Raw genomic sequence first — 24,939 nt, 5'->3', positions numbered from 1 at the left:
TTTGTTTTCAGAATATTAGTAAAATATTTACCAAATTTTCTGGGAAGGATGTCAGAGTGTCAAATTAAGACAGCACAGAGTTTTATTTTTTGTTAAGCAGTAAAATATTTGATACATACTAAAGATTTTAAGTTAGAGTCTTTGAAGAATTTTAAGCAGAGGGTATGAAATGATAAGATTTGCATTTTAGAAAGCTTACATTGGCCATGATATGTGGCATGTACCAAGGCGTCAAAAAAGGATATAGGCAGGTCACTTAGGCAACTATGGCAGTAGCCAGGTAAGAGGTGGTGGTTTGGATTAAGGTGTTATCAGTGGGAATGGGAAGAAGCGGATGAATTCAAGAGTGGTTAGAAGATAGAGTTGGAATAACTTATTGATTGGATTGATTTGTAAAGAACAGTAAGAGAAATCAAGAATGACTAATAAAATTTCTGGCTTGATGAATTCAGTGAATGAGGATATCATTTACTGAGATGTGGAATATTGCAGAAGAATGGACATCTTGAGTTTGAGGGGTCAAGTTTATGGAAGTGTAATTTACACCTAGAAAAATTTACCCTAAAAAATTCTTTGAATTTTGATAAATTATATGATCATGTAACTATCATCATAGTTAATATCACCCCAAAAGTTTCCTATTGCTCTTTTGTAGTCTTTACTGAGCCTTGACATCAGTGATCTGATGTATGTCTCTCTATTTTTGCCTTTCCCAGAATGTCATGTAAAGTGAATCCTACAATAGGTAGTCTAATGAATCTCTTCTTTGGCTTAGCTAATGCTTTTGAGAATCAATCATCTGTTCTCATCCATATATCAGTAATTTGTTCCATTTTTTGCTGAATAGTATACCACAGTGTGGATGCACCACATTTTGTTTTTTCTTTCACCAGTTGATGGACATTTGGGTTGTTTCCAGTTTGGGGCAGTTATGAATTAAAGTGCTCTAAAAATTTGTGTTTAGGCTTTTTTATAAATGTCTACCTTTATTTCTAATACTCAGGAATGGGATTGCTAGGTCAAATGAAAAGATACATGTTTAAGAGAAGCTGCCTAGTGGTTATTTCATGTTAAATTTCCACTTGCACAAATGAGAGTTTCTGGTGCTCCACATCCTCATCAGCATTTGATTCTGTCAGGTTTTTTGACCCATGCCAATAGGTGTATAGTGGTATCTTGTTGAGGTTTTAATATGCAGTTTTCTAATGACTAATGATGTTGAATTTCTTTTATGTTCTCATTTGCCATCAGTATTTCTGAACTCTTTGGGTCTTTTCGCTATTAATTAGATTGTATGTGTTCTTATTAATTGAGTTTGAGAGTTCTTTACATAGACTTCTTTGAGAGTTCTGGATACTAGTCGTGCGTGTGTGTGTGTGTGTGTGTGTGTGTATGTGTGTGTGTATCTGTCCTATGCCTGGTATGTCTTAAAATATTTTCTCCCAGGCTGCAGCTTTTCGTTTTCTTTTCATTCATTTTTTTTTCTGTTGAGGTATAATTGCCGTATAACATATTAGTTTCAGGTTTACAGCATAATGATTCAATATTTGTATGTATTGCCAGATGATCACCACGGTATGTCTAGTTAACATCAGTTATCATACATGGTTATAAAACATTTTTTTCTTGCGATGAAAACTTTTAAGATTTACTCTCTTAACAACTTTCAGATATGTAACATGGTATTATTAACTGTGGTCTTCATGTTGTACATCATATCCCCAGGACTTGTTTATTTTAATACTGGAAGTTTATACCTTTTGACCACCTTCACCCATTTTGCTCACCCTTCACTCCCCATGTTTGGCAGCCACCAGTCTGTTCTCTGTATATGTGAGTTTGTGTTATTGTTTTGTTCCATAATATCTTAGCATTGTTTTTTCTATTTCTGTGGGAAAAAAATGCCATTGGAATTTTGATAGGGATTGCATCGACTTGGTAGATTGCATTAGATAGTATGGACATTTTAACATGGAGTGTCTTTAGCATGGAATATCTTTTCATTTGTTTTCTTTAGTTTTTCCTTCAGTGTCTTATGGTTTTTAGTGTACAGGTCTTCCACCTCTGATTAAATTTACTCCGAAGTATTTTTTTTTTTTTTTGGTGCAATTGTAAATGGGATTGTTTTCTTCATTTCTATTTCTGATAGTTATTAGTGTATAGAAATAAAACTTTTTTTTTTTTTTTTTTTTTTTTAATTTTAAAGAGGGCACATGAGCTGGGGAGAGAGGGACAGAGGGAGAGAGAGAATCTTAATCAGGCTCCACGCTCAGTGCAGAGCCCAGTGCGGGGCTCAATCCCACGACCCTGGTATCAAGACTCGAGCTGAAATCAAGAGTTGACTGCTCAACTGACTGAGCCACCAGGTGCCCCAATGCAACAGATTTTTATACACTGATTTTGTGTCCTACAACACTACATCGTTGATATGATTCAGGCTTTTTGTGTCCTAACTAGGAAGTCTTTACTTAATCCTTTGTTTACGTTTTAATGTAATGTACCTAAATTGCCCCCAAATTCTCCACCAGAGCTGCCAGCTTCTTTCTGTGTCCAAACATAGCACCCAATGAGAGTGAGGGTGTGGAGGGAAGGACCCAGGCTAAATATGGCCCAGGAGCCAAATCTTTCCCTCTCCCTGTTTTTCATAAGTAAAGTTTTATTGGCGTACAAACATGCTCATTCATTTACTTGTTTTCTGTGGCTGCTTTTGTGCTGCAGTGGCAGAATTGAGTAGTTGTAACAGAGACTGAATGGTTCTCAAAGTCTACAATATTTACTTTCTACTTTTTTTACAAGAAAAGTTTGTTTGACACCTGAGATAGTCTATTAGTTCCTGCTTCTCCTTTTCTTGGGGATAACACTCCTGGAGCCCTTTATTCTTCTGTGTCTATCTGGACAGATTGTTTTTATTTTTTTATTAAAAAAATTTTTTTTAATGTTCATTTATTTTTGAGAAAGAGGGAGACACAGAATCCGAAGCAGGCTCCAGGCTCTGAGCTGTCAGCACAGAGCCTGACATGGGGCTTGAATTCATGAACCATGACCTGAGCCAAAGTGGGAGGCTTAACCAACTGAGTCACCTAGGTGCCCCTGGGCAGATTGTTTTTAAAATCTGCATAGGTGCTATTCTGAAAAATTCCTGTTCCTTTCTCCTTTGTTAGATCCCTCTCTTTCTGGGATCCCAAGTCTTTTTTTTTGTTCATTTCATTTCCTCCTGATAGAATATATTTTTTATTTTCCTACAAAAAGAGACTGGATGGGAAGTAAATTGATATCACTCTTGATAGAGAATCCTAGGTGGTTAGTTTATTTTCCCTGAGAATTTTGAAAACATTGCTTTATATTACTTTCCAACTTCCAGCGTTGCTATCAATAAATCTAAAGACTTTCCAACTTAGGGTTTGTTGTAACCTGTTCTTCTTTTCTGAAAACTTTTGGAATCTTTTCTTCATCCCCAGTCTTTTAATATGTCAAAGAGAGGTGCCTCTTTTTTATTTTTAAAACTAAATATTCTGGGTATTGTGTTGATCTTTTTTAGATGGAAAACTCATGTTCTTCATTCTAGGATATTTTTTTCTCTGATGATTGCCTCTCATTCTGATTTTCTTAGATACATACTGATTGCATGTTGGACCACTTAGATTAATATCTTTTTTCTTTTTTAAGTATTCTTATTTCTTTTATGTGCTCCCCTACCCCATGTTTATGAAACTATTAATGCTGTTGAGGAGGAGGATTTTTACCTTTTTCCTTTGGAAAATTGCAAATATATACCAAAAAAATAGTAAAATAAACCCTCAGGTACTTGTCACTCATTCTCAACAATTATTAATTCATAAGCAAGCTATTAATTTTGAAGCATATCTCAGAATTTCATTACATTCATACATATTTTGGAATATGACCGTAATAGATAAGGACTTTCATTAAAAAAATTATCATTATAAAGACTATAAAAATTAATTTTTTAAGGTCATCAGATATCCCATCATTGTCTAAGTTTCCAGGGGTATCATAATTTAATGTAAAAGACCTCAAATCTGCACCCAAACAAAGTCATTCATACTGTGATTGATTAATGTGCTTTTTAGTCTTAGTTAAATTCCCCCTCCATATATCTCTCCCTCTCTCTTTTTCTCTTCTCTCTTACCTGTGTGCATAGTTTATTGAAGAAATCTGATTATCCAGTAGTTTCCTACAGTCTGGATTTGCTGACTTGCAGGTTGAAGGTTAGTAATGCTTGAATATATAACATATATAGCATAGAAGGCATTCTGAAGACTGCCTTTATGACCAACTTCATTCTCTTAGTATAATGGTTTTGAGGTTAATCCATTTTGTAACATCTATCAATACTTCTTTTTCTTGTATTGAGGAAGAATGATCCATTTTATGTATATAATGTATTTTATCCATTTAAGTATTGATAGATATTTGAGTTATGAATAATTATGAATTTCTGCCTTTATGAATAATGTTGCTGTGAACATATGTGTACAAGTTTTTGTGTGGCCATGTTTTCTTTTGGGTATATATGTAGGAGTGGAATTTCTGGATCATATAACTATAATTATGTAAATAATTTTTGTAATTGTTTAATATACTATTTTTTTAAAATTTTTTTAACGTTTATTTTTGAGACAGAGAGAGACAGAGCATGAACAGGGGAGGGTCAGAGAGAGGGAGACACAGAATCTGAAACAGGCTCCAGGCTCTGAGCTGTCAACACAGAGCCTGACGCGGGGCTCGAACTCACGGATCGCGAGATCATGACCTGAGCTGAAGTTGGCCACTTAACCGACTGAGCTACCCAGGCGTCCCAAATTTACTATTGATAATACATATTAAGAAGTGGTTCTCTGAGAAAATCTAGTCTATAAGTTGTTTTCAAATGCAATGAAAAGTTTACAGATACTATAATTAATACTGATGATGTTATTTGGAAATAAAATGACACATGAATTTTTTTTTGTTTTTTTTGTTTTTTTTGTTTTTTTATTTGGAGCCTGTGATTTGTTTTTAGGGCTCATAATACTACTGGGCCTTAGGCATGGTACCTATGTACTGCTTAAGTGTTGCAAATCCTAACATTGCATGAGTGGAACTCAGAAGAAAGCTAAAGTGGTAATGTGACACTTGAACTTTGTGGATACTCAGTGGGACATAATCTGAGTGGGGATGGAAATGGTCCTGGCAGGCTGTCAGGCATAGGACCTTGGTGTGGTCCCTAGTAGAGCACAGGGATGAAGAAGACTCTTACTTGTTTTTATGAGTTACCAGACAGCTTGGAAGATGTAGGAGAATAGTGCAGTGATTGTGGCCCTGTTTCTTTATTTGCTCTATAGTATTCTTACATAAATTCTTAATGAATAAATTATCATGTAAGCAATTCAGATAAAACAAAAGAACTTGGATTTTTTTTAGTTATGTGAGCTTTCTATTGCACAAGCAGAGAATTTAGTAGACAGTTTTAGCATACTTTCAGCTATTGGTTCATGAATTTCTAGTATGTTTCACTAGGCTGGTGTTTTTTTCACCTTGACCTCTGTCTAAGTATGGATTATCACTGCACATGATCCCACTTTACCATAAATCTGTTGGCCTCAGAAGAGAAGTCAAAGGCACTATGATTCATTTGAATCAAAACTTGAATGAAGCTAAAAGGCAATCTATACAACCATTAAAATAATTTACAAGCAGTGGATAGTATGTCCCATTTTTATAAGGGAAGAAAACTGTTATGAAGGGAACATTGACAACTTTTTTATATACAGTTGGAAAATAGGCCCTACCCTCAGGAAATACTCAGATAATTACAGTTCAGGTTGGTTAATACTCTAATAGAAATAAGCATAGAATTCTCATGTAATACATAAGATAGGGCACCTAACCTGGTTTAAATGGGCCCAAGAAAGTTTTTTAAAGGCAGATATGCTGAACCAAGGCTATATAGTATCGGTAGGAGTTAGGTGAATGGGTAGAAAGAGGGAGGAAGAAAAAGAATTTTGGGTATAGAAAACAAAATGTAAAGGCTGGTTATATGAATCAGACTGTTGTGTTCAGTGACCTCTAAGCAGAGAGAAATTACTGGATTGTGATGTTAAGGAAGGGAGTCCCATGAGAAGAGGAACCTGGAGAGAGGCTTTAGTCTAAGGTCAAATCATAGAATCATGTTGTCAATGAGCTTAAACTTAGTGCTATCTATAGTGGGAAATATCAAGCAGCTGTAAGTACAAGAGTGATGTCAACTTTTTGGTTTAGGTAGGTAATTTGTCTTTGAGTGTCAGTTCTGAGATTCTGACCTTGAAGGTCATGAATTTAAATTTTTTTTATGTTTATTTTTGTGAGAGCACATGCGCATGTGCGTGCGCAAGTGGGGATGGGGCAGAGAGAGAGGGAGACATAGAATCTGATGCAGGCTCCACATCTGAGCTGTCAGCACAGACCATGAAATCATGACCTGAGCCTAAGTCAGACGTCCAACTCAACTGAGCCACCCAGGTGCCCTGAAGGTCATGAATTTTATTTATTGACCACTGTATATACTCAGAGGCTAGAATGGTACCTGGCAAGTATTTAAGTATTCACCAAAGATGCTAGTTAGGCAGTATAGTTGCATATAGCAGTTAAGAGCATGGGATCCAACACAGGTCTGAATCCTCCTGATGCCACCATTAAGTAGTGCTGTGACCTTAAGTGGGTTTCTTAGCCTTAATCACCCTGACTCACTTTTCTTATCTGGAAAATGGAGGAAAGAGTTGGACCTACCTAATCAAATGATTCGGAGAATTGAATGAGTTTATGTAAACCACTTGGAGTAGTGCTTGGCTCATAGTAAGTACCATATAAATATTAAGTTATTATTTATTTGGTGAATGAAATTTTAATACAAACTAGAGTTGGTAAGGCTCTGATCCCAGAGCATTTATAGGGTTACACAGGAATGGATGGATTTAAGAAATATTCAGGAAGACAGTCGGATAGGATGTGGTAAATAAGAGTGGCAAGGAGTTAAGGTTAATTCCCTGATGTAAAGCTAGAGATTTAGGTTCTCCCCGCCCTCCCATTTCTCCCCTACCCCTTCCCAGCACACACACACACACACACACACACTCACTCCCTCCCTCCCTCCCTCCCTCCCTCTCACTCTCACAGATTACTGTTTATCCATTCTGGTTAGTACCAGAAGTTTAAATAAAGCCCAGTGGTTAGTCTTTGGTATGTTGATTCAGTGTGACATATCCTCTTGAATTTCGTTTGGTTTCTTACTGATTCCTTTTCTTTCTCTTCCTCGAAGTCTCTTGGACTCCTTGGATTCTTCTCAGAACAAGTGTAAGAAGGGTTTAGGGCCATCTCCGGTTGTGTACCTACTTTCCTCCCCTTGTCTTCTCTTCCTTTTCTTTATGCTTCTTCCCCTCCTCCCCATTGATTTCCTACTCCTACAGTGGAAGATAAGAGAAAGGGTTTCCTCCTTAGTTGGCCCTTGCCTACAGACTAGCTTGGTGTTCACAGTTCCAGTCATAATGGAAAACTTTGGGGAGTGTGTTAAAACACGTGTCAGAAAAGTATTCCCTTCAGCAATTAAATTTAACTTTAAAAGAGGTCTCTTTTAATTCTGTTTTTCTGATGTGATATTGAAAAGCGTTTGGAATCTAGCACTTGAGCCAGCTAACCTTAGGATCCTTCTGTTACAGAAACCAGCTAACTTGTAGAGTATAGCTTGTCTGGTAGGCAAAAGGAATCTTTTAGCTTGCTGCTAGGCAGGTCAGGGTCACCTGAACCAGAGGTTCCATGCTAGAGCTGTGCTTTCATTAGGAGAATGGGACTGGATACTCCAAGAGTCTAAGATGGAGCCTCAGCTCTCTGCTGCGGCCCTGCTAGTCTTTGAAATCTATACATTTTTAAAAAAATCTTTAAGTTCATGTAAATTTTGCGTTCTACTCTACAATTCATTTGTTTTGATAGAAATGGAAATTTCCTCCCCTAATCTTTTGCCTAAACTAGTGCTCTGGGAAAATAAACCCTTTTACTTTCTTGTGTCTTCTCATATTCCCCCACATACTACCTCGTTCCCCAGTTTAAGAAGCACATACGAGGATTTGGAGCCAAAACCTTTTATTGTGTCTCTTGCATATTTCTCATGATGAGTTTCTCATGAGGTGTTGGCGTTTTGGCTAATACAGTCCGGCCTTTTTTTCCTCAACACATTAAGTGAGGCTTCTAAATCTTTGGAACAACATTCTTGGTCATAAACAGTTTGTAGTAAAAGCTTTCCATTTCCCAGAGTTTGTAATGAATGTAAATATTCTATGTAATTCCTCATCTGGGTAGTCCTGAAAAGATAGTAGCCAGTGTTTATTGTCTTTTTACTATGTGCTAGGTTCTCATCCCTTTTGTCTATCATGCTCTTGAATTATGCGATGCTTTGAAAACAATTAACTTGTCTGTAGAATTCATGCTAACATTACTATTGTTTCTAATTAACAGATTTCAACACTAAACTTGCACAATGTCTTTGAAACCAAGAGTAGTAGATTTTGATGAGACATGGAACAAACTTTTAACGACAATCAAAGCTGTTGTCATGTTGGAATACGTTGAAAGAGCAACATGGAACGATCGCTTCTCGTATCCTTTAGTGGCATTGATAAATGTTCTTGTATTGATAGTGATATTGTATCAATAACTGTATCAGTGAACGTTGATAAATGTCCTAAAATTGACAAACTTGTTGAAAAGTGAGAACAGGTTTATGCTTTTGTGACTACTTTCAAATGTATTGTTTACATTTCTAAGTTCATCACCTGTATGTGGCAGTCAGCAATCTGATAACATTTCATTTAACAAATACTTATTGAGCACTTATGTATATGGCAGGTATGCTTGAGACTTTGGGAACACAGTTGTAAAACACAAACCACTTTCCCTTCACTCTACTAAGGGAAACAGACAATAAACAGGTATTAAAATAATCTAATGCCAGTGCTTCTACTAACAGGTAGTAATAAATATTGTGGAGAAAAATCAAGCAGGGTAAGGCCATGGAGAATGATTAGAGTATGGCAGCTCTTTTAGATGGGATAGTCTTGGAAGGCCTCTCTGAGGATAGTGATATTTGAACTAAAGTGAGGGAGCAAGTCATACAGATACCTGGGAGAAGAGTGTTCTAGGTAGTGAATGGCAAGTTTAATGACTTGACAGTTAGAAATATGTTTCTTAATTGGTTTGTTTACATTTATGAATTACCAGTTTTATATGAAAATACAAATTTGTGGTTTCCCTAGAACAATCTGAACCCTGATGTCCTGCATTGCTACATGACAGCTATCTTTTTTCTTTTTAAAAATATATACATAATATATATTACTTACAAATATATATAAAATTACTATTCTACCCCAGCACTTGGGGTATAAACTCTGGCACCAAGAAAAAACTCTAAAATATTAAAATACTGCAGCTTCTTGGTATTTGGAAGGTTAAAGGGGTCTCTAGGAACCCTTGGCCACAGGTATCTGGGGCAAAGCTGTGGATGGCAGTCTCACCAACTGTACGCAGTGTCTTCCAGGGCCCAAGGCTGGGTGAGCATGGGGGCAACATACGTACTTTGGAACATATTTACTGTCAGACTCCTGAACTGCTTTAGTCTTTTATCATAGGAAACCCCACACACGTCATGTCTCAGGGTAAAGAAAAGGGATCGGGTTGAGATCTGGTTGTCTCTGGGTCCAAATGGCATGGCAGTAACCCAGGGCCCTGAAGGAGGCCTTGACGACTGGGTGGATACTGTAAAAACCAGATTCTTTCCCCAGAAAGGGAAATTGAAATGTGAAGGTATTAACCAGAATGTGTGTGGAGGTTCAGAGTTCTCAAACTCTATGCTGCCCTCTCTAGCTGTCTTCTGGGTCTAAGGGGTGGCTACCCTCTCTATGTAGGCATACATTCTTTAGAAAAGCTTGGATTTTATAACAGTGATTCAACTTGTTCTCAGTGCCTAACTCAGTTTTTATATTAAGCTGAATATTGATACAAGAACAGCGAAGTTCTTTTAGACCAGTAGCAAACCATTTCTTTCATTACAGTTGTAGTCGTTAGTAAGAAACATTTGTTAGGCTACCTATGTTCTAGGCACTAAGATAAATAAAATGATGGTAATGTTCCTGGGAGCTTTCATAGTTTGCAAAGATGTTTTTATATTACTTGGTACCTCAAACAAGACTGTCAGATTGTGGGGCGGATATAATTATTGTCTTTATGTAACAGATGAGGAAATTGATATTCAGAGATTAAAGGACTTGCCCAGACTCATGCAGGTAGTAATTGAATGAGCACAGACTTGAATATGAGATTTTCAGTATCTAATTCCTATGCTTGCCAGTGTATCTAGAGGATAATTGATACAGATTCTGCTTTTGAAGAACTTATTATTGAATTAATTTTTTCGTAGAACATCATGGATTGGTTTTGGGTAGGAATCTTTTTTTTTTCTTTTTTGCGTAGGATCTTAATAAAATGGAACAAGTGTTAAAGGCCACTTGGGTGTTAATGAGATTTCATTAGATGAGTACATAGGTAGTTTTAGGGCTATTTCAACTAAAATAATGAACAGAGAAAGGAGTTGGTCTTAGAAATACCCAACTTCTCTGGAAAGTGCCCGTCCAGTCATTATTATTTCTAAGATGTTTATTGTGTGATTCATCCAGTTATTCTTGACCTGTGTGTGAATTTTCTTCTCCTCCCTTTACAGAAAGCTGCAGAAATGGTAAAGTTAAGAATGGAATTTCTTACTTTAAATTTTATTTTGGAAAATAAAGGACTGTTACTCATTGTTTTGAAGTAAAATTCTCACCTTTTCCCTATTATTTTTGCTTAAGAATATAAGGTGACTTCTGACCCTCAGATTTCTTAGGTATAAATTTTAGAGGCTGTAAAACTTTAATCTTTTGAAAATGGAAAGCCTCCCCCAACTTGTGTTATCACTGTGTGATAGTACGTGATTTAAAAAAAATTTTTTTTTAATGTTTTTTTTTTGAGAGAGAGAGAGAGAGAATGAGCGGAGGAGGGGCAGAGAGAGGGAGACACAGAATCTGAAGCAGTTGACCCTTGAAGAGCACAAGTTTGGACTCTGTGTATCCACTTATAAATTTCTTTTTTTAAATAAATACAGTATAGTATTGTAAATGTATTTTCTCTTCTTGGCAATTTTAATAAGATTGTCTTTTCTTTAGCTTACTTTATGTAAGAATACAGTATCTAATACATATAAAATACAGTATATGTGTTAACCAACTGTTTATGTTTCACTTGAGGCAAAGTCAGCAGTAGGGTATTAGCTTAGTTTTGGGGAAATGAAAATTTATACGTGTTTTTTTTTTCTGAGTAGCTTGGTGGGCCTCACTTGCATGTTGTTCAAGGGTTAACTGGTACATATGTTAAAAAATTCCTAAGATGTACATGTGGGATTGAACAGATAATTATAAAGCAAACACCCGCATAATAACTGCACAGGTTAAGAACTAGAACACTGCCAGAATCCAATTCTCCCCCCTACTTACAGGTCTGTCTCAGTTCACGATTCCACTCCTTTACCTTGGAAGTAACTACTATTCTGAGTTTTGCAACTGTTGTTTCCTTGTTGTTGTTGTTTGTTAATAGTATAACTGCTTATATATACAGCCCTAACAATTATTGGTTATTTCTGTGTTTGGAACTTTATATATATAAATGGAATCATACTGTGGTACATTTTTTTTGTGTGTCGTAATTTTTTCTTTCAACATGTATATGTATGGAATTAATTTGTTACCAGTGACATTGTGAAATATGCATTACTAGCCCCATTTTACAGTTGAGAATGTTGTGGCTTACTGATGTGATAAGATGCTTTACTGATACTGTAGGATAGAATGCGGAGGTAAAATGCTCAAGTCCCCTTATACTCTTTTTTAAAAAAATTTTTTAATATTCATTTTTGAGAGAGAGAGCGCACAACCAGGGAAAGGCAGAGAGAGAGGGAGACACAGAACCTGGAGCAGGCTCTAGGCTCTGAGCTGTCATCACAGAGCCTGATGTGGGGCTCAAACTCACGAACCATGAGATCATGACCTGAGCCGAAGTCGGATGCTTAACTGACTGAGCCAATCAAGCGCCCCCTCTAATATATATTCTGTCAGGCATGTTTTCCAACACAGACCAGGTTTGACTACATTGAAAAATATTGAAGTAGGTCGTCCCCAATCCTTGACCATCCTGACAAAAATTATAGGAGAACTTCTTACTAACCTTGGCACTTAGTAGCCCATCATTCTTAGATTGTACAGATTGGAAAAGGTTTTATCTGTAGTTGTCTCTGCTTGAAGCATCAGTAACATTTTCACTCTATTCCAAATTAAATCAGACTAATTCAGTTATTGTGATTCTGTAGTTACACTTAAAATTTTTCCATTTAACCAATAATTTTATATCCATGCTTGCTAGTAGATGATTTCATAGATACTGCATCTTTTACATGTTGTGTGTTTTTTCTTCCTCTTCAGAAATGTCAATAAAGAAGATCTTTATCTTTTATTGCCGCTACTGTTTTGGTCATTGTACCATTTTCAATTTTCAGATCATCTTTACCTTTTTTTTTAAAAAAAAAAAAACTAAACCAGCACTGTTTAAAGTTTGTTTCCTATTATATGTAGTATAAATAACTTAAAAGCACATCTGTACAAATCTGCAAGCTATATCTTCATAATGAGAACCCATTGTACTTCTCTTCCTTGGGCTTGGTTTTCTTTTTTTCTTTTCTTTTTTTAAAATATAATTTATTGTCAAGTTGGCTAACAGAGTGTATACAGTGTGCTTTTGGTTTTGGGGGTAGATTCCCATGATTCATCACTTACATGCAACACCCAGTGCTCATCCCAGCAAGTGTCCTCCTCAGTGCCCATCACCTGTTTTCCCCTCTCCCTCACTCCCTGCCCCCCCCATCAACCCTCAGTTTGTTCTCTGTATTTAAGAGTCACTTATGGTTTGCCTCCCTCCCTCTCTGTAACTATTTTTTTCACCAGGGTTTGGTTTTCTGTCTTCACTTTTTTCCCTTTTTCTTCTTTCTAATTTTTTTTTTTTATGTTTGTTTATTTTGAGACAGAGACAGAGTGAACAGGGGTTGGGCAGAGAGAGTGGGAGAGAAAATTCCCAAGCAGGCTCCATGCTAGTAGCTGGGCTCAAACCCATGAACTGTGAGATCATGACCTGAACCGAAACCAAGAGTAGGATGCATAACCAACTAAGCCACCCAGGTGTTCTGTCATTTCATTTTTTTTTTTTAAAGATTTTATTTTTAAGTAATCTCTATACCCAACATAGGGCTTGAACTCACAACCCCAAGATCAAGAGTTGCATGGTCCACCGAATGAGCTAGCCAGGTGCCCCTCTTTTTCTTGTCTCTCATGAGAGTCACCTGCAGTGGCCCTCAGCAGGACCAGGACACACAGGATGAGGGCCGTGGGGCAGGGGAAGAGGAGGCAAGAGCCCAGACAGGAAAAGACAAGACAGGGATAGTGATAGTTGAGGGGAAGGAGAGGCAGAGGAAAGGAAGGTGGATTTTGCAGCCCATTGTCAAGACCCCAAAAATAATAATAGAGTGTTCCTTCTTTCTTAGAAAATGGTTGATGGTGTGTGTCTTGCTGCTTTGGATGATCTTTACTTTCATTCCCATTGTAGAACTCATTGTTTTTGACCCACGGCACAACAGAATTAATAGTGTTAAAATTCAAAATTAAACCCAAGCATAGGAAGCACCTTTTAATAGAGAAAATGAACTAAAATAGTTTTGCTGCTGGTCAGCACTGTCTTTTGGTTGTAGAAGTGTTCAGAACTTTTCCTCTGGAACAGTTGTGTGCTTTTTTAAAAAAAAAATTTAATGTTTATTTATTTGAGAGAGAGTATGCGCACGCATATGCACACATTTGAACTGGGGAGGGGCTGAGAGAGAGGGAGAGAGAAGCCCAGGCAGGCTGCATGGTCAGTGCAGAGACCTTCCCAGGGCTTGATCTCACCTGTGAAATCACAACCTGAGGCAGTATCAAGAGTCAGAAGCCGACTGACTCTTGATTTTGGCTCAGGTTGGAATCTTGCAGTTGGTGGGTTCAAGCCCCAAGTCTGGCTCTGCACTGACAGCATGGAGCCTGCTTGGGATTCTCTGTCTCCCTGTCTATCTCTGCCCTTCCCCACTCTTGTTTCTCTCTCTCTCTCTCTCTCTCTCTCTCTCTCTCTCAATCTTTCTCTCTCTCTCAAAGATTAAGAAAAAAAAAAAAAAGGAGTCAGATACTTAACTGACCGAGTCACCCAGGCACCCCTACAGTTTTGTTTTTTGACTGTGTGAATTTATAACTGGAAAGTTCATAATAGAGGGATTTTTATATCCTGGATTACTAAAGAGTAGCTTGAGGAAAAGAACTTTGGAAATTACAATGTTTAAATCTGACCTCCAGTTATTTCCCATTTTTTTGTCTTTTAAAAGTGCCTTGTCTATAACGAAATCACAATTGAATGGTAGAGAGTTGGGTGCTCTTCCTAAGGCCTAAACATTTTCAGGGTGGTTAGATATTTCAGTAGGTTAGAGAAAAATAACATTTAGGAATATATTTTAGACAGTTAAGTGACATGATACAGTGGTTAACTGAGACCCCAAACTATGATGAGATAACCAATTAAAAGATTTATCAAGGTGGACGCCATTAAAAAGAAATACAAGAGTAGGGATTACCTGGGTGGCTCAGTTAAGCATCCAACTTCAGCTCAGGTCATGATCTCGTGGTTTGTGGGTTTGAGCCCCACATTGGGCTCTGTGGTGACAGCTTGGAGCCTGGAGCCTGCTTCAGATTCTGTGTCTCCCTCTCTCTGCCCCTCCATCACTCAAGCTCTGTCTTTCTCTCTTAAAAATAAATCAACATTTAAAAATTAAAAAAAAGTACAAACCCAAAAAGCACAGAGATACCATTAAAAAAAAACAAAAGAAAAATGCAAAAGTACATTCTCACTGAAGATGTCAAACAGTATGTAAGTCCTGTATATGGGTTGAAATAGTTTCCATGTTTTTCCTGCCCTGCACAGATCCTTTTACCCTAAGTGGAAAGTCCTTTTAATCAATTTTGTTTACATGTACATGTGGTGGATAAATTGAGATACTAATTTTGGTGATAGAAACCATTTGGGCACATAATTAGCATATCATGCTGAAATTAAAGTATTGAATCATGTTAATTTTTCAGTATCAAGTAAGTTGTGTATTCTAGAATTAAGTGTATATATGGCTTCAGGAAGAAGAGAGCAAATATGGATGAAATTTCTTGAAGTAGGTATTCAGAACTTAAAAGATCTTAAATATACCATATCTCTGCTAAAAGAATTGTTTATCTGGATCCTGGCTAAATTTAGTCTTTTTTAAAAAATTAAATTTAAATTTAAGTGTAGTATACATTGACTCATTAATGTACAGGTGAATTTTCATAACATAAACATACCCATGGACCCAATAAATAGAACACTCCTAGCATCCCACTTTCTTACCCCCTCAGTCACTAGAGGTAACCACTCTCCTCACTTCTTTTTTTTTTTTTAATTTTTTTTTTTACATTTATTTATTTTTGAGAGACCTAGAGAGAGACAGAGCACAAGTGGGGGAGGGGCAGAGAGAGGGAGGCATAGAACCCAAAGCAGGCTCCAGGCTCCAGGCTCCAGGCTCCAGGCTCCAGGCTCCAAGCTCCAAGCTGTCAGCACAGAGCCCCATGTGGGGCTCAAACCCACAAACCATGAGATCATGACCTGAGCTGAAGTTGGACACTTAACTGACTGAGCCGCCCAGGCGCCCCTCTCCTCACTTCTAATACGTTTAATTCTGACAACACTTTTATATCTGATTTTACTAGGGTAAGATTGAGATAACTAATTGAGATTGAATATAAATCTCTATGGTAAAAAAACCACAAAACTATTAGAGATTTAAATTATGTAGTGAACTAGGACTTCTTTTTTTCCCCACGGAATTTATAACAAACCTAGAGGGCTCCAAGCTGGATCCAGGAGCTTATCTAATACATTATTTTAGGGCAGCTTTCTTCTGTATTTATACCTTTCTTCTTCTTCTCTCCCCACACTATTATCAGTTTTCTGTAAAATTTCTAAATTTTTACAAATTTAGATATAAATTTCTATATTTATATAGAAATAAATTTCTATAGAAATAAATTTCTAAATTCTTTCTTAGGCGATGCATGTTAAAATTTCTACTTTTTTTGTAATATAGGTTAATATATTTATGTTGCTGTTGGTAAGTAGTTCTTTTATGCTATTATATTTAATCTTCTATTTTTTAAATTTTCATTGTATCTAAGTTGATTTAAAATAATCGTAAGGGGTGCCTGGGTGGCTGAGTTGGTTAAGTGTTGACTTTAGCTCAGGTCATGATCTCATGGTTCATGAGTTCAAGCCCCACGTGGGGCTCTGTGCTGCCTACTCACACTCTGTCCCTTCTCTCTCAAAAATAAATAAACATTAAAACAAAAATAAAAAATAAAATTGTAATAGTTTGTTTCATACTGTACTTTTTTCTACAAAAAAATCTGGCGCAGCAGTATTGCACTATATGGATATTTTTGCTTCTCTTTTTTGCTGTAAACATTTTTTGTTTATGTTTAGTATAATAGTATACCGAAGAAATATGTACATATATACATGAAAATATTTTATCAATTACTAATTGTAATTAAAAATAAAAGGATTTAGAAGGAACCTGGGAAAGTCTGACCAAAGTCTACCTGTCAGTGACCTCATGTGGAGAGGGCTGCTTATTCTTTCTGGAGTAAGGCTACTAGGTAAATAGGCAGAGCATGTGATACTGATTCCCTATCTTCCTTCCATCACCAAGTGTTTAATAAATGCCTATAATGTGCCAGGAATTGTGCCTTGAGGCTGGGAATACAGAGATAATTAAGAACAGGCTAGTGTGGATGGAAAAGGTATAAATAATTTCTATTATATAAAATGAATTCTGTAGAAGAAGAATATGTAAAATGTTATGGGGCTATAGAAGAGGAAGAACCTGCATCCTACCTCTGTATTTTTTAATAATGGAAATTTTTTTTAAGCCCCACACAATGTGGGGCTTGAACTCACAACCCTGAGATCAAGAGTCACAGCCAGGTGCCCCTCTACCTCTATATTTTTAAGTACAAATTTTTATTTTGCCATATTTCCTGATCCTTATTTTAAGTATATTAATTGTACTTATAAGAAAAGCATATTAAATAATTGACTCCATCCCAAATAATTAACCTTATTTTCAGTTTTTATCTGGATCTCCAGTTAGGCTGTTCCCAGATTGCTTCATGTGTTCTTTATCTTAAACGTCTGGTCAGTAATGCAGTTTATGAAGCATGTTAACATTGATGAGTTTATTTGGTTTTTACAAAGATTCTGTAAGAGATATCAAGAGATGGTTTGTTACCCTTACCTTAGAGATGAGGAAATGACAATGCAGAAAGGTTAAGAGACTTGATCAAGATCACTGGCTAGTAGAGCTAAAGTCTCATTCAGATCCCATTTCCTCTGTCTCAGATTAAAAACTCTGCTACAGTATATATCTACCATTTGTGATACCCAGCAGGGTACTTAGTTGGTATTCAAAAACTTAATTGATTAATTGATATTACTATTCATATTACAATTCTTCTAATGGAATAAATGCTGAAGGATAGTGTATCGGTTGCAGTGTATTTTGATGAGTACTATGATGTAGCAAAATGTGTCACATTAGCAATTTTTGTAACTTTTGTTTCTCAGAATTGCTTATACATATCTACTTCTTATGATATTCTATAGCCTTTTGTTGATATTATGCTTATGTCCATTCTTACATAAACTTTATTTTGTAGGTTTCTGGGTAACTTGATTTCCCAGAACCCACTCTGAATTTTAACCTCTTAGAGAAGAACCATTTTCCTTACAATGCTGTCTAATAATTCTCAAGAAATATTTGTCGAATGAGTAAATGAATAACTTTTTCAGTGCTTTTTAAAGTAAGCATGGCTATGTATTTTACTCTTTCTATATCTGTAGAATCCTAAATTGCTTGAAATATTTCACTTTTTAATGGCAAACTTGAGTTAAATCTTTTGTTTTAAAATAATATCTCTAATGAATATGCAAACCTTAACAACTTAATTAGAGATATCTATGCTTTATGTGTGGCCTATCCTGAACCCCTTGGAGAAAGACTTTATACAGAAACTAAGATTTTTTTGGAAAATCACGTACGGCATTTGCACAAGGTAAGGAGTGATACATACATAATATAAATATGTTTGTAGCTGGGTAGTCACTTGACTAGTTTACTGTTTTCCAGTGCAGAATTTATATCAGATTAAGGTTATTTGCTTTGTTTCCTAAGTAACATTTTTCTGATTATATATATTTAAGATCTATGAGTTAAGCATTACGTTGTTAGATTCTCCAAAGGATATCAGGTTTAGTTATTCAAGATTGTATAATTAGTAACTGAAAGAGTGGGGTTTCAAATCAAGGTTTGCTCAACTTTAAAATTTGCTTCTATGTCCTCTGGATGGTGTTTACTAGAACCAAATTTTCTCTTATTCTTCCCACCTCTTGGTAAATCTCTATTATTTTCAACCTTTTAGCTGCCTCTTCATATCCTACATAAAGTCTTACAAAAGCCTAAAACTAAAAAGGGAAATGATAAATTAAAAAGCATGATAGAGACTGTCATTGTGACCAGTTACTTTAGTTAGTAATGTCATATGTACAAGGGCAACATCACAGATTTGATCTTTGTATGAACAAAAGAATTTCCATGTTGGGGCTATAAACTGGACTTTACCTTTTATTAGCCATGTGACCATGGGCAACTCACTTAATCTACCTTGTGGATTGAAATGTCTTTGTTTTTTTCTCTTTAAAGTTTATTTTGAGAGAGAGAGGGAGAGAGAGCATGTGAGCAGGGGGAGGGGCAGAGATAGAGAATCCTAAGCAGCTCCAAGCTGTCAGCGTAGACCCCAACTCAGAGCTCAGTCTCACAAACCATGAGATCATGACCTGAGCCAATATCAAGAGCTTGATGCTTAACTAACTGAACCACCTAGGTGCCCCATTTCTTTATCTTTAAAATGGAGATAAAACAACACTATATAATAAGGTGTCTGACCTTGGGCGTGGCTAGGTGCAGTTATGTTTTAAAGTGGTGATAACCCCAGAGCATAATTGATTGTTTGATGTTTCCCTTAAAACCTTTAAAGGTAATGCTCTACTTTTTATTATATATGGCAGATACATTTTAGTGTTCTAATATGTACATTTGTTAGTTGATAAAAGCAATTTTAATAACATACTTTAAATTATTCTTAAAATGTTTAGTATGTGAAGTTTTGAAGTTCTGCTATGATAATGTAATGAACTTTGGTTATACCATGATTGTTACCTGTGTGAGCCATTTATCAATTTTGTACTTTTATATATTAGCATAGTTTGCATTTCTTTAAATGTTTTATTTTGAAATACTTTTCAGACTTACAGAAAAGTTGCAAAAATAATACAGAATTCATGTATCCTTTTTACCAGTTTTCTTAAGGTTAACGTCTTGCATAGCAGTGGTACAATTATTAAAGCTAGGAGGGGCACCTGGGTGGCTCAGTTGTTTAAGCATCTGACTCTTGGTTTCGGCCCAGGTCATGATCTCACTGTTCATGGGATCGAGCCCTGAATGGGGCTGTCAGCACAGAGCTTCCTTGGGATTCTCTCTCCCTCTCTCTCTGCCCCTCCCCTGCTTTCTCTCTCAAAATAAATAAACAAACATTAAAAAAAACTTCGAAATTAATAGTGGAATAATTACATTTAAAAATGATACTGTGAAATAGTTTTAGGAAAGTTTAGATTACTTATATAGTTATGCACCATATGTTTTCTCAGATTCTGTGACAAAAAAGAAGTTGGCTAATTTATTGATGACAAAGTAAATTATTAACATAATCAACAGATTAGAAGCAGTTTTACCTGTGAGAAGAAAATTTGATTTGTTGGGGGAGGGAACTTTTTAAATTACTAAAGCATTACATTGCCGTTTTAGATAATTTAGAACATTCTGGTAAGCAAAAACAGGAAAATCATCACCCAAACATCACTCATGCCTCCAGAATTAACTACATCTATTTTGGCATATGTTAATATATATACATATATATAACTTGATGTTTGTCTTTTGCATACTTTTGCTTTATTTTTTTATTGGAAAACTGAATCATATACAGGTTTTTTCCTAATAATTTATTTAGTTTTTAATTTACATCCAAGTTAGTTAACATATGATTTCAGGAGTAGATTCACAACAGTGATTTCAGGAGTAGATTCCTTAGTGCCCCTTACCCATTTAGCCCATGTCCCCTCCCACAACACCTCCAGCAACCCTGTTTGTTCTCTATATTTAAGAGTCTCGTATGTTTTGTCCCCGTCTGTTTTTATATTATTTTTGCTTTTCTTGTCTTATGTTCATCTGTTTTGTATCTTAAAGTCCTCATACAAGTGAAGTCATACGTATTTGTCTTTCTCTGACTAATTTCGCTTAGCTATAATCTGCTTTTCGATTTTAATAATAATGTAAGTCTCTTTCTTGTCATTAAATAAACTTTTATAATCCTGGCAATGATGTAAAAGTTTTCATTGTGTGGAGGTACTGTGATTTGTTTAAATATTCTTATACTGCTGGGCATATGGATTATTTCCAATTTGTGTAATTTGTTTTTATAAATAGTGCTTCTGTGAATATCCTTGTAGCTAAATTATTTTTGTGCAGCTGAGTTTTTTATAGGATGAATTCCTAGACATAGAATTATTGAGTCATAGGTCATGAACATTTTTTATTGTTTTGACCTACAGTAACAAATTGTTCTTATATTTATTCAGCCAGCAGTATCAGTTCCTATGGGTGCTCTTTTCTCTAGCATTATTAATAGCAGTTGCTATTTTTAATTAATTTATTAATATGATAGGCAAAAAATACTATTTATAGGTTATTCTGTCTCTTGAGCCTTAATTATTAAAATCCCAAGTTTAAAAGCATAGCATTTTATCAGAGAATTAATTAGATGGAAATTGAGGTCGACTTACTTAAAGTCATATGGACAGTTAATAAAAGAACTGAGATAAAAGAACCTAAGATCTTTTGAACATCATTTCAGTGTAGTTTTACTGTTAGAATAGATTTATTTTAAAAATTAGACCTCACACTAAATGTTTCATTTTCATTTTTCAAAAAATAATAGATTTCTACTAAGTAAATATAAAACAGCTTACTTGGGGAATATAGAAAAGGTGTTAATTTTCATAAATAGTCATTTACATAAGTGAATAATTGAGAGTGATAGTATACTTATGTAACTAGCAGGATGATCAAAAGTGAGGGATTCGAGGAAGTACACAGATACATGGCAGTAGAATTACATCTACTTTAAACTGATCTTAGGGGCACCTGGGTGGCTTAGTCTGTTGAGCGTCTGACTTTGGCTCAAGTCATGATCTCGCAGTCTGTGAGTTTGAGCCCCGTGTTGGGCTCTGTGCTGACAGCTCAGAGCCCGGAGCCTGCTTCTGATTCTGTGTCTCCCGCTCTCTCTGCCCCTTATGCATGCTCTGTCTCCCCCTCTCTCTCTGCCCCTCATGCTCTCTCTGTCAAAAATAAATAAACATAAAAAAATTTTTTTTAAATAAAAAATAAAAAAAAAATAAACTGATCTTAATAAAATATTCTAGCCCGAAGACAACTTCACACCATTACATTTTGTCCTTTTAGAGAGTGAAACATTTTACTCTTTAGTATGGATGCTTTATTTTCATATCTAAGGCACATTTTTTTCTGGTCATTTCAGTGTTCTTAAAAGTAGTTAAATTAGAATGTAATTTGTAAATGTAATTTACAATAGAATTATGTCATTTTAGAACATTAATTTTTGATAAATTTCATACCTTACAAATGAAAATAATTAGTGCTTTCCAAGTAAAAGTATATTTCTTCTTTATATAGAGAGTTCTGGAGTCTGAAGAGCAAGTACTTGTTATGTATCATAGGTATTGGGAGGAGTATAGCAAAGGTGCAGACTATATGGACTGCTTGTATAGGTAAGTATGCCTTGAAACTCTTGACAATCTATAAATAGTATTGCCTGCATTCAGTAATTGAAGGAGTTTTGGTTTTTGGTTTTTGAATCACCTCTTACCCATAGAAATAAACAGAGCTAAAGTGTTCCCTGCTATATGGACTGTGTCTGCTATGGGGAAAATGTAGTCTGGGTCATGGAGGAATATGGGAGCCAGGCAGTGTGTGGAAAGTTATTCTCTGAAAACTAAAACTGTATTTAATTCTGTAGTTCTGTGTGCTAAATCTTGACAAGAGTTCCAAAGTGGAACTTCAGCTTGGATGAAGCTTAGCAGAGTAAATCCAAGCCTGTGTTCCCTGCCAGTATGCTCTTTTTGGACTTTAGGATTCAGTATTTTATGTTTTGTGGAAACACTTCTTTGTCAAAGCACTCAGCAGTTTTTCTCTTGAAGTTCTACCCTATCCTATAGGCATATTGAATTACCTACAGTGTGTTAATGCCCTATGGTCTCTCACATTTTTGTCTTTCTTGATGCTGTCATATCTATCTAGATGGCTTTTCTAGAAGCCAGTCTTTTCTAGAACTAATTTTTTTTTTAATGTTTATTTATTTTTGAGAGAGTGCGAGCACTGAAGGGGCAGAGAGAGAGAAGGAGACAGAATCATATGCAGGCTCTAGGCTCCAAGCTGTCAGCACAGAACCTGACACAGGGCTGGAACTCAGAAACTGTGAGATCATGACCTGAACTGAATTCAGACACTTAACCGACTGAACCACCTAGGCGCCCCTCTGAATGAGTAATCCTGATGTATTTTTCCACATTCTCCTCTCTGAACTTCCCTCGTCCTTGCTCTACCTAGTTTCCTGCATAGATCTTTTGTGTTAGCTGTCATTCCTGCATGTTCCTATGGTAGTCCACACTGATCCTCTCTAACCTATTCACATAGACAATGGAAATAAATTTCTGGGTACATGAAGCAGAGACCTATTTATTGAAGAATGTTGGATAAATAAGGAATAGTGGCGTTAAGTAACCTAGGCCTTTCACCCTTGGAATTAGGGTGTCTGCTCTTGAAATTGTTGTGGCCTCTGATGAGGCAGTGATAAGTTTGGCATCTGCATTGTGGCATGGGCTGAGATGGACCCCTGCCTTAGTTTTTCATTGGGGAGAAGCTGAAGACTGAAGCTGATTCTCAAAACATCATCTGTACAGTTACACTCTGCATTGCTGGAGTAGCACACTGAGGCCAGGGCTTGGTTCTCTTGCTTGGCGTGTTTGTCCTTTGTCACTGGTTCATATTCCTGTAGGTTTTTATAACAACACTGGAGTTTACTTACTGTAAGTTGCTTCTGTTAGAAACTGGAACTTATTTCAACAGCCATTAGCTTTTATATCTTCTTAGAAGAGCCAAGTGTAATAAAATCAGAAGCCAGCAATTGCTACAGGCACAAGATTTACTGTGGCTTTGGCTTTTATAAACAGTGTTTGCCATACATTAAACATCTTGACATTTCATGTTTTTTTTTTTCCTCATCCACCAAAGTGAGATAGGCATAAATAGAACTTTAAGAATTCCCTAGCTAAATTAGGAGAATTACAGGAATTTTGAGGATGAAAGTGAGAGCACATGCATGCTTTGCTGTTGCTGAGAAGCGTGGGCCACTGGTATACAGATAACATGAGAGAGTATTTAAGACTGTATGCCAGTGCAGTATGCTGTGTGCAGTGGGATACCTCTTGAGCTGAGACATTGTGGTAAAGATTTAAGTTGTTTTTCTATTTTTTCTTAGATTTCTAGGTTCTCCTATATCTGCATCTCTGTTTACCAAAATTAATTAATTTGGTAATTTAAATTAATGGTAATATTAATAAAAAATTGGTAATATTAGTGAACTTTTATTAAATATATATTGTATATACACAAATGTGTGTGTATATAAACCATGTGAGGTAGTTGATATTGCCAAATTTGCAGCTGAAGAGACTAGACTCAGAGAGGTTAAATGACTTTGCTCAAGGTCATTCAGTGGAAAAAAATTTTTGCTAATACCAACCCAGATTGGTCACATTAAACCCATTCAACTTCTTCATTCTACCTTCGTCTCATCCTAGATTCACTCTTTTAGTCATTTAGGTAGATTTTTTTCTCATCTTTTATCTTATACTTTGCATTCTTTCTAGGATGATCTCAATTACTTCTGGTTTTAGCTACAACTTACGTATTACTAACCACCAAAATATTTGTATATCCCGGGTGGTCTTAGGTTTCAGAGGAGTATTTTTACCTAACCCACCTATACCTCCAGGTTATTCTGTGGGTACATTGTACTATTGCAGATTTCAAAACTGAGCATGTAATCTTTTATATACTGTTCCCAGTATACTGTCCCCAGTATTACTATTTTTAATTGGTAGTAATACTGTACACCCAGGCATAAATGCCGAAAGTCTCAGTTACCCTTCCTTCACTTAGGGTTGTCCTTTCTCCCTGATCTCTATTGGTCACATCCTCCAAATGTCTCTTAAATTCATTATTTCCTTTGCATTGCTATTATAGTTCAAGCTTTTTATCATTTCTCACCTGGACTATTAATGATAAAGTCCCTATAACCAGTCTTCCAACCTTTGATTGCTAATTTATCCTATTTACTAAACTCATATTTTTTTAACATGCAAATTTGATCACTCTCTAAAATCATGTAGTAACTTTCCACTATCTATAGCAAAGACTTAGAACTAATGGCTAATGGGATTCACATACAGAGAATTGTATTTGACCTCTGTGATGCTGGC

At 36.0% G+C, this 24,939-nt stretch overlaps 1 protein-coding gene across 8 annotated transcripts in view; it reads left to right on the top strand.

Moving 5' to 3' along the window:
- The window catches only part of CUL2 (cullin 2), a 155,109-nt gene that overhangs the window by 66,683 nt on the left and 63,487 nt on the right, over positions 1 to 24,939 (top strand). For 6 of the 8 annotated variants that reach the window (XM_053225516.1, XM_015063576.3, XM_027073807.2 and 3 more), the window contains 3 exons: positions 8,488 to 8,628; positions 18,215 to 18,317; positions 22,073 to 22,167. In XM_053225516.1, coding sequence (XP_053081491.1) covers positions 8,510 to 8,628; positions 18,215 to 18,317; positions 22,073 to 22,167 — 317 coding nt within the window. In that variant the 5' untranslated portion in view covers positions 8,488 to 8,509. The other 2 variants (XM_053225515.1, XM_053225517.1) reach the window with 2 other exon arrangements.

This window comes from Acinonyx jubatus, chromosome B4, assembly GCF_027475565.1.
Source record: "Acinonyx jubatus isolate Ajub_Pintada_27869175 chromosome B4, VMU_Ajub_asm_v1.0, whole genome shotgun sequence".
NCBI lineage: Eukaryota > Metazoa > Chordata > Mammalia > Carnivora > Felidae > Acinonyx > Acinonyx jubatus.
The sequence above is the reverse complement of the archived record's forward strand: the minus strand, read 5'-3'. Positions and strand labels throughout refer to the sequence as shown.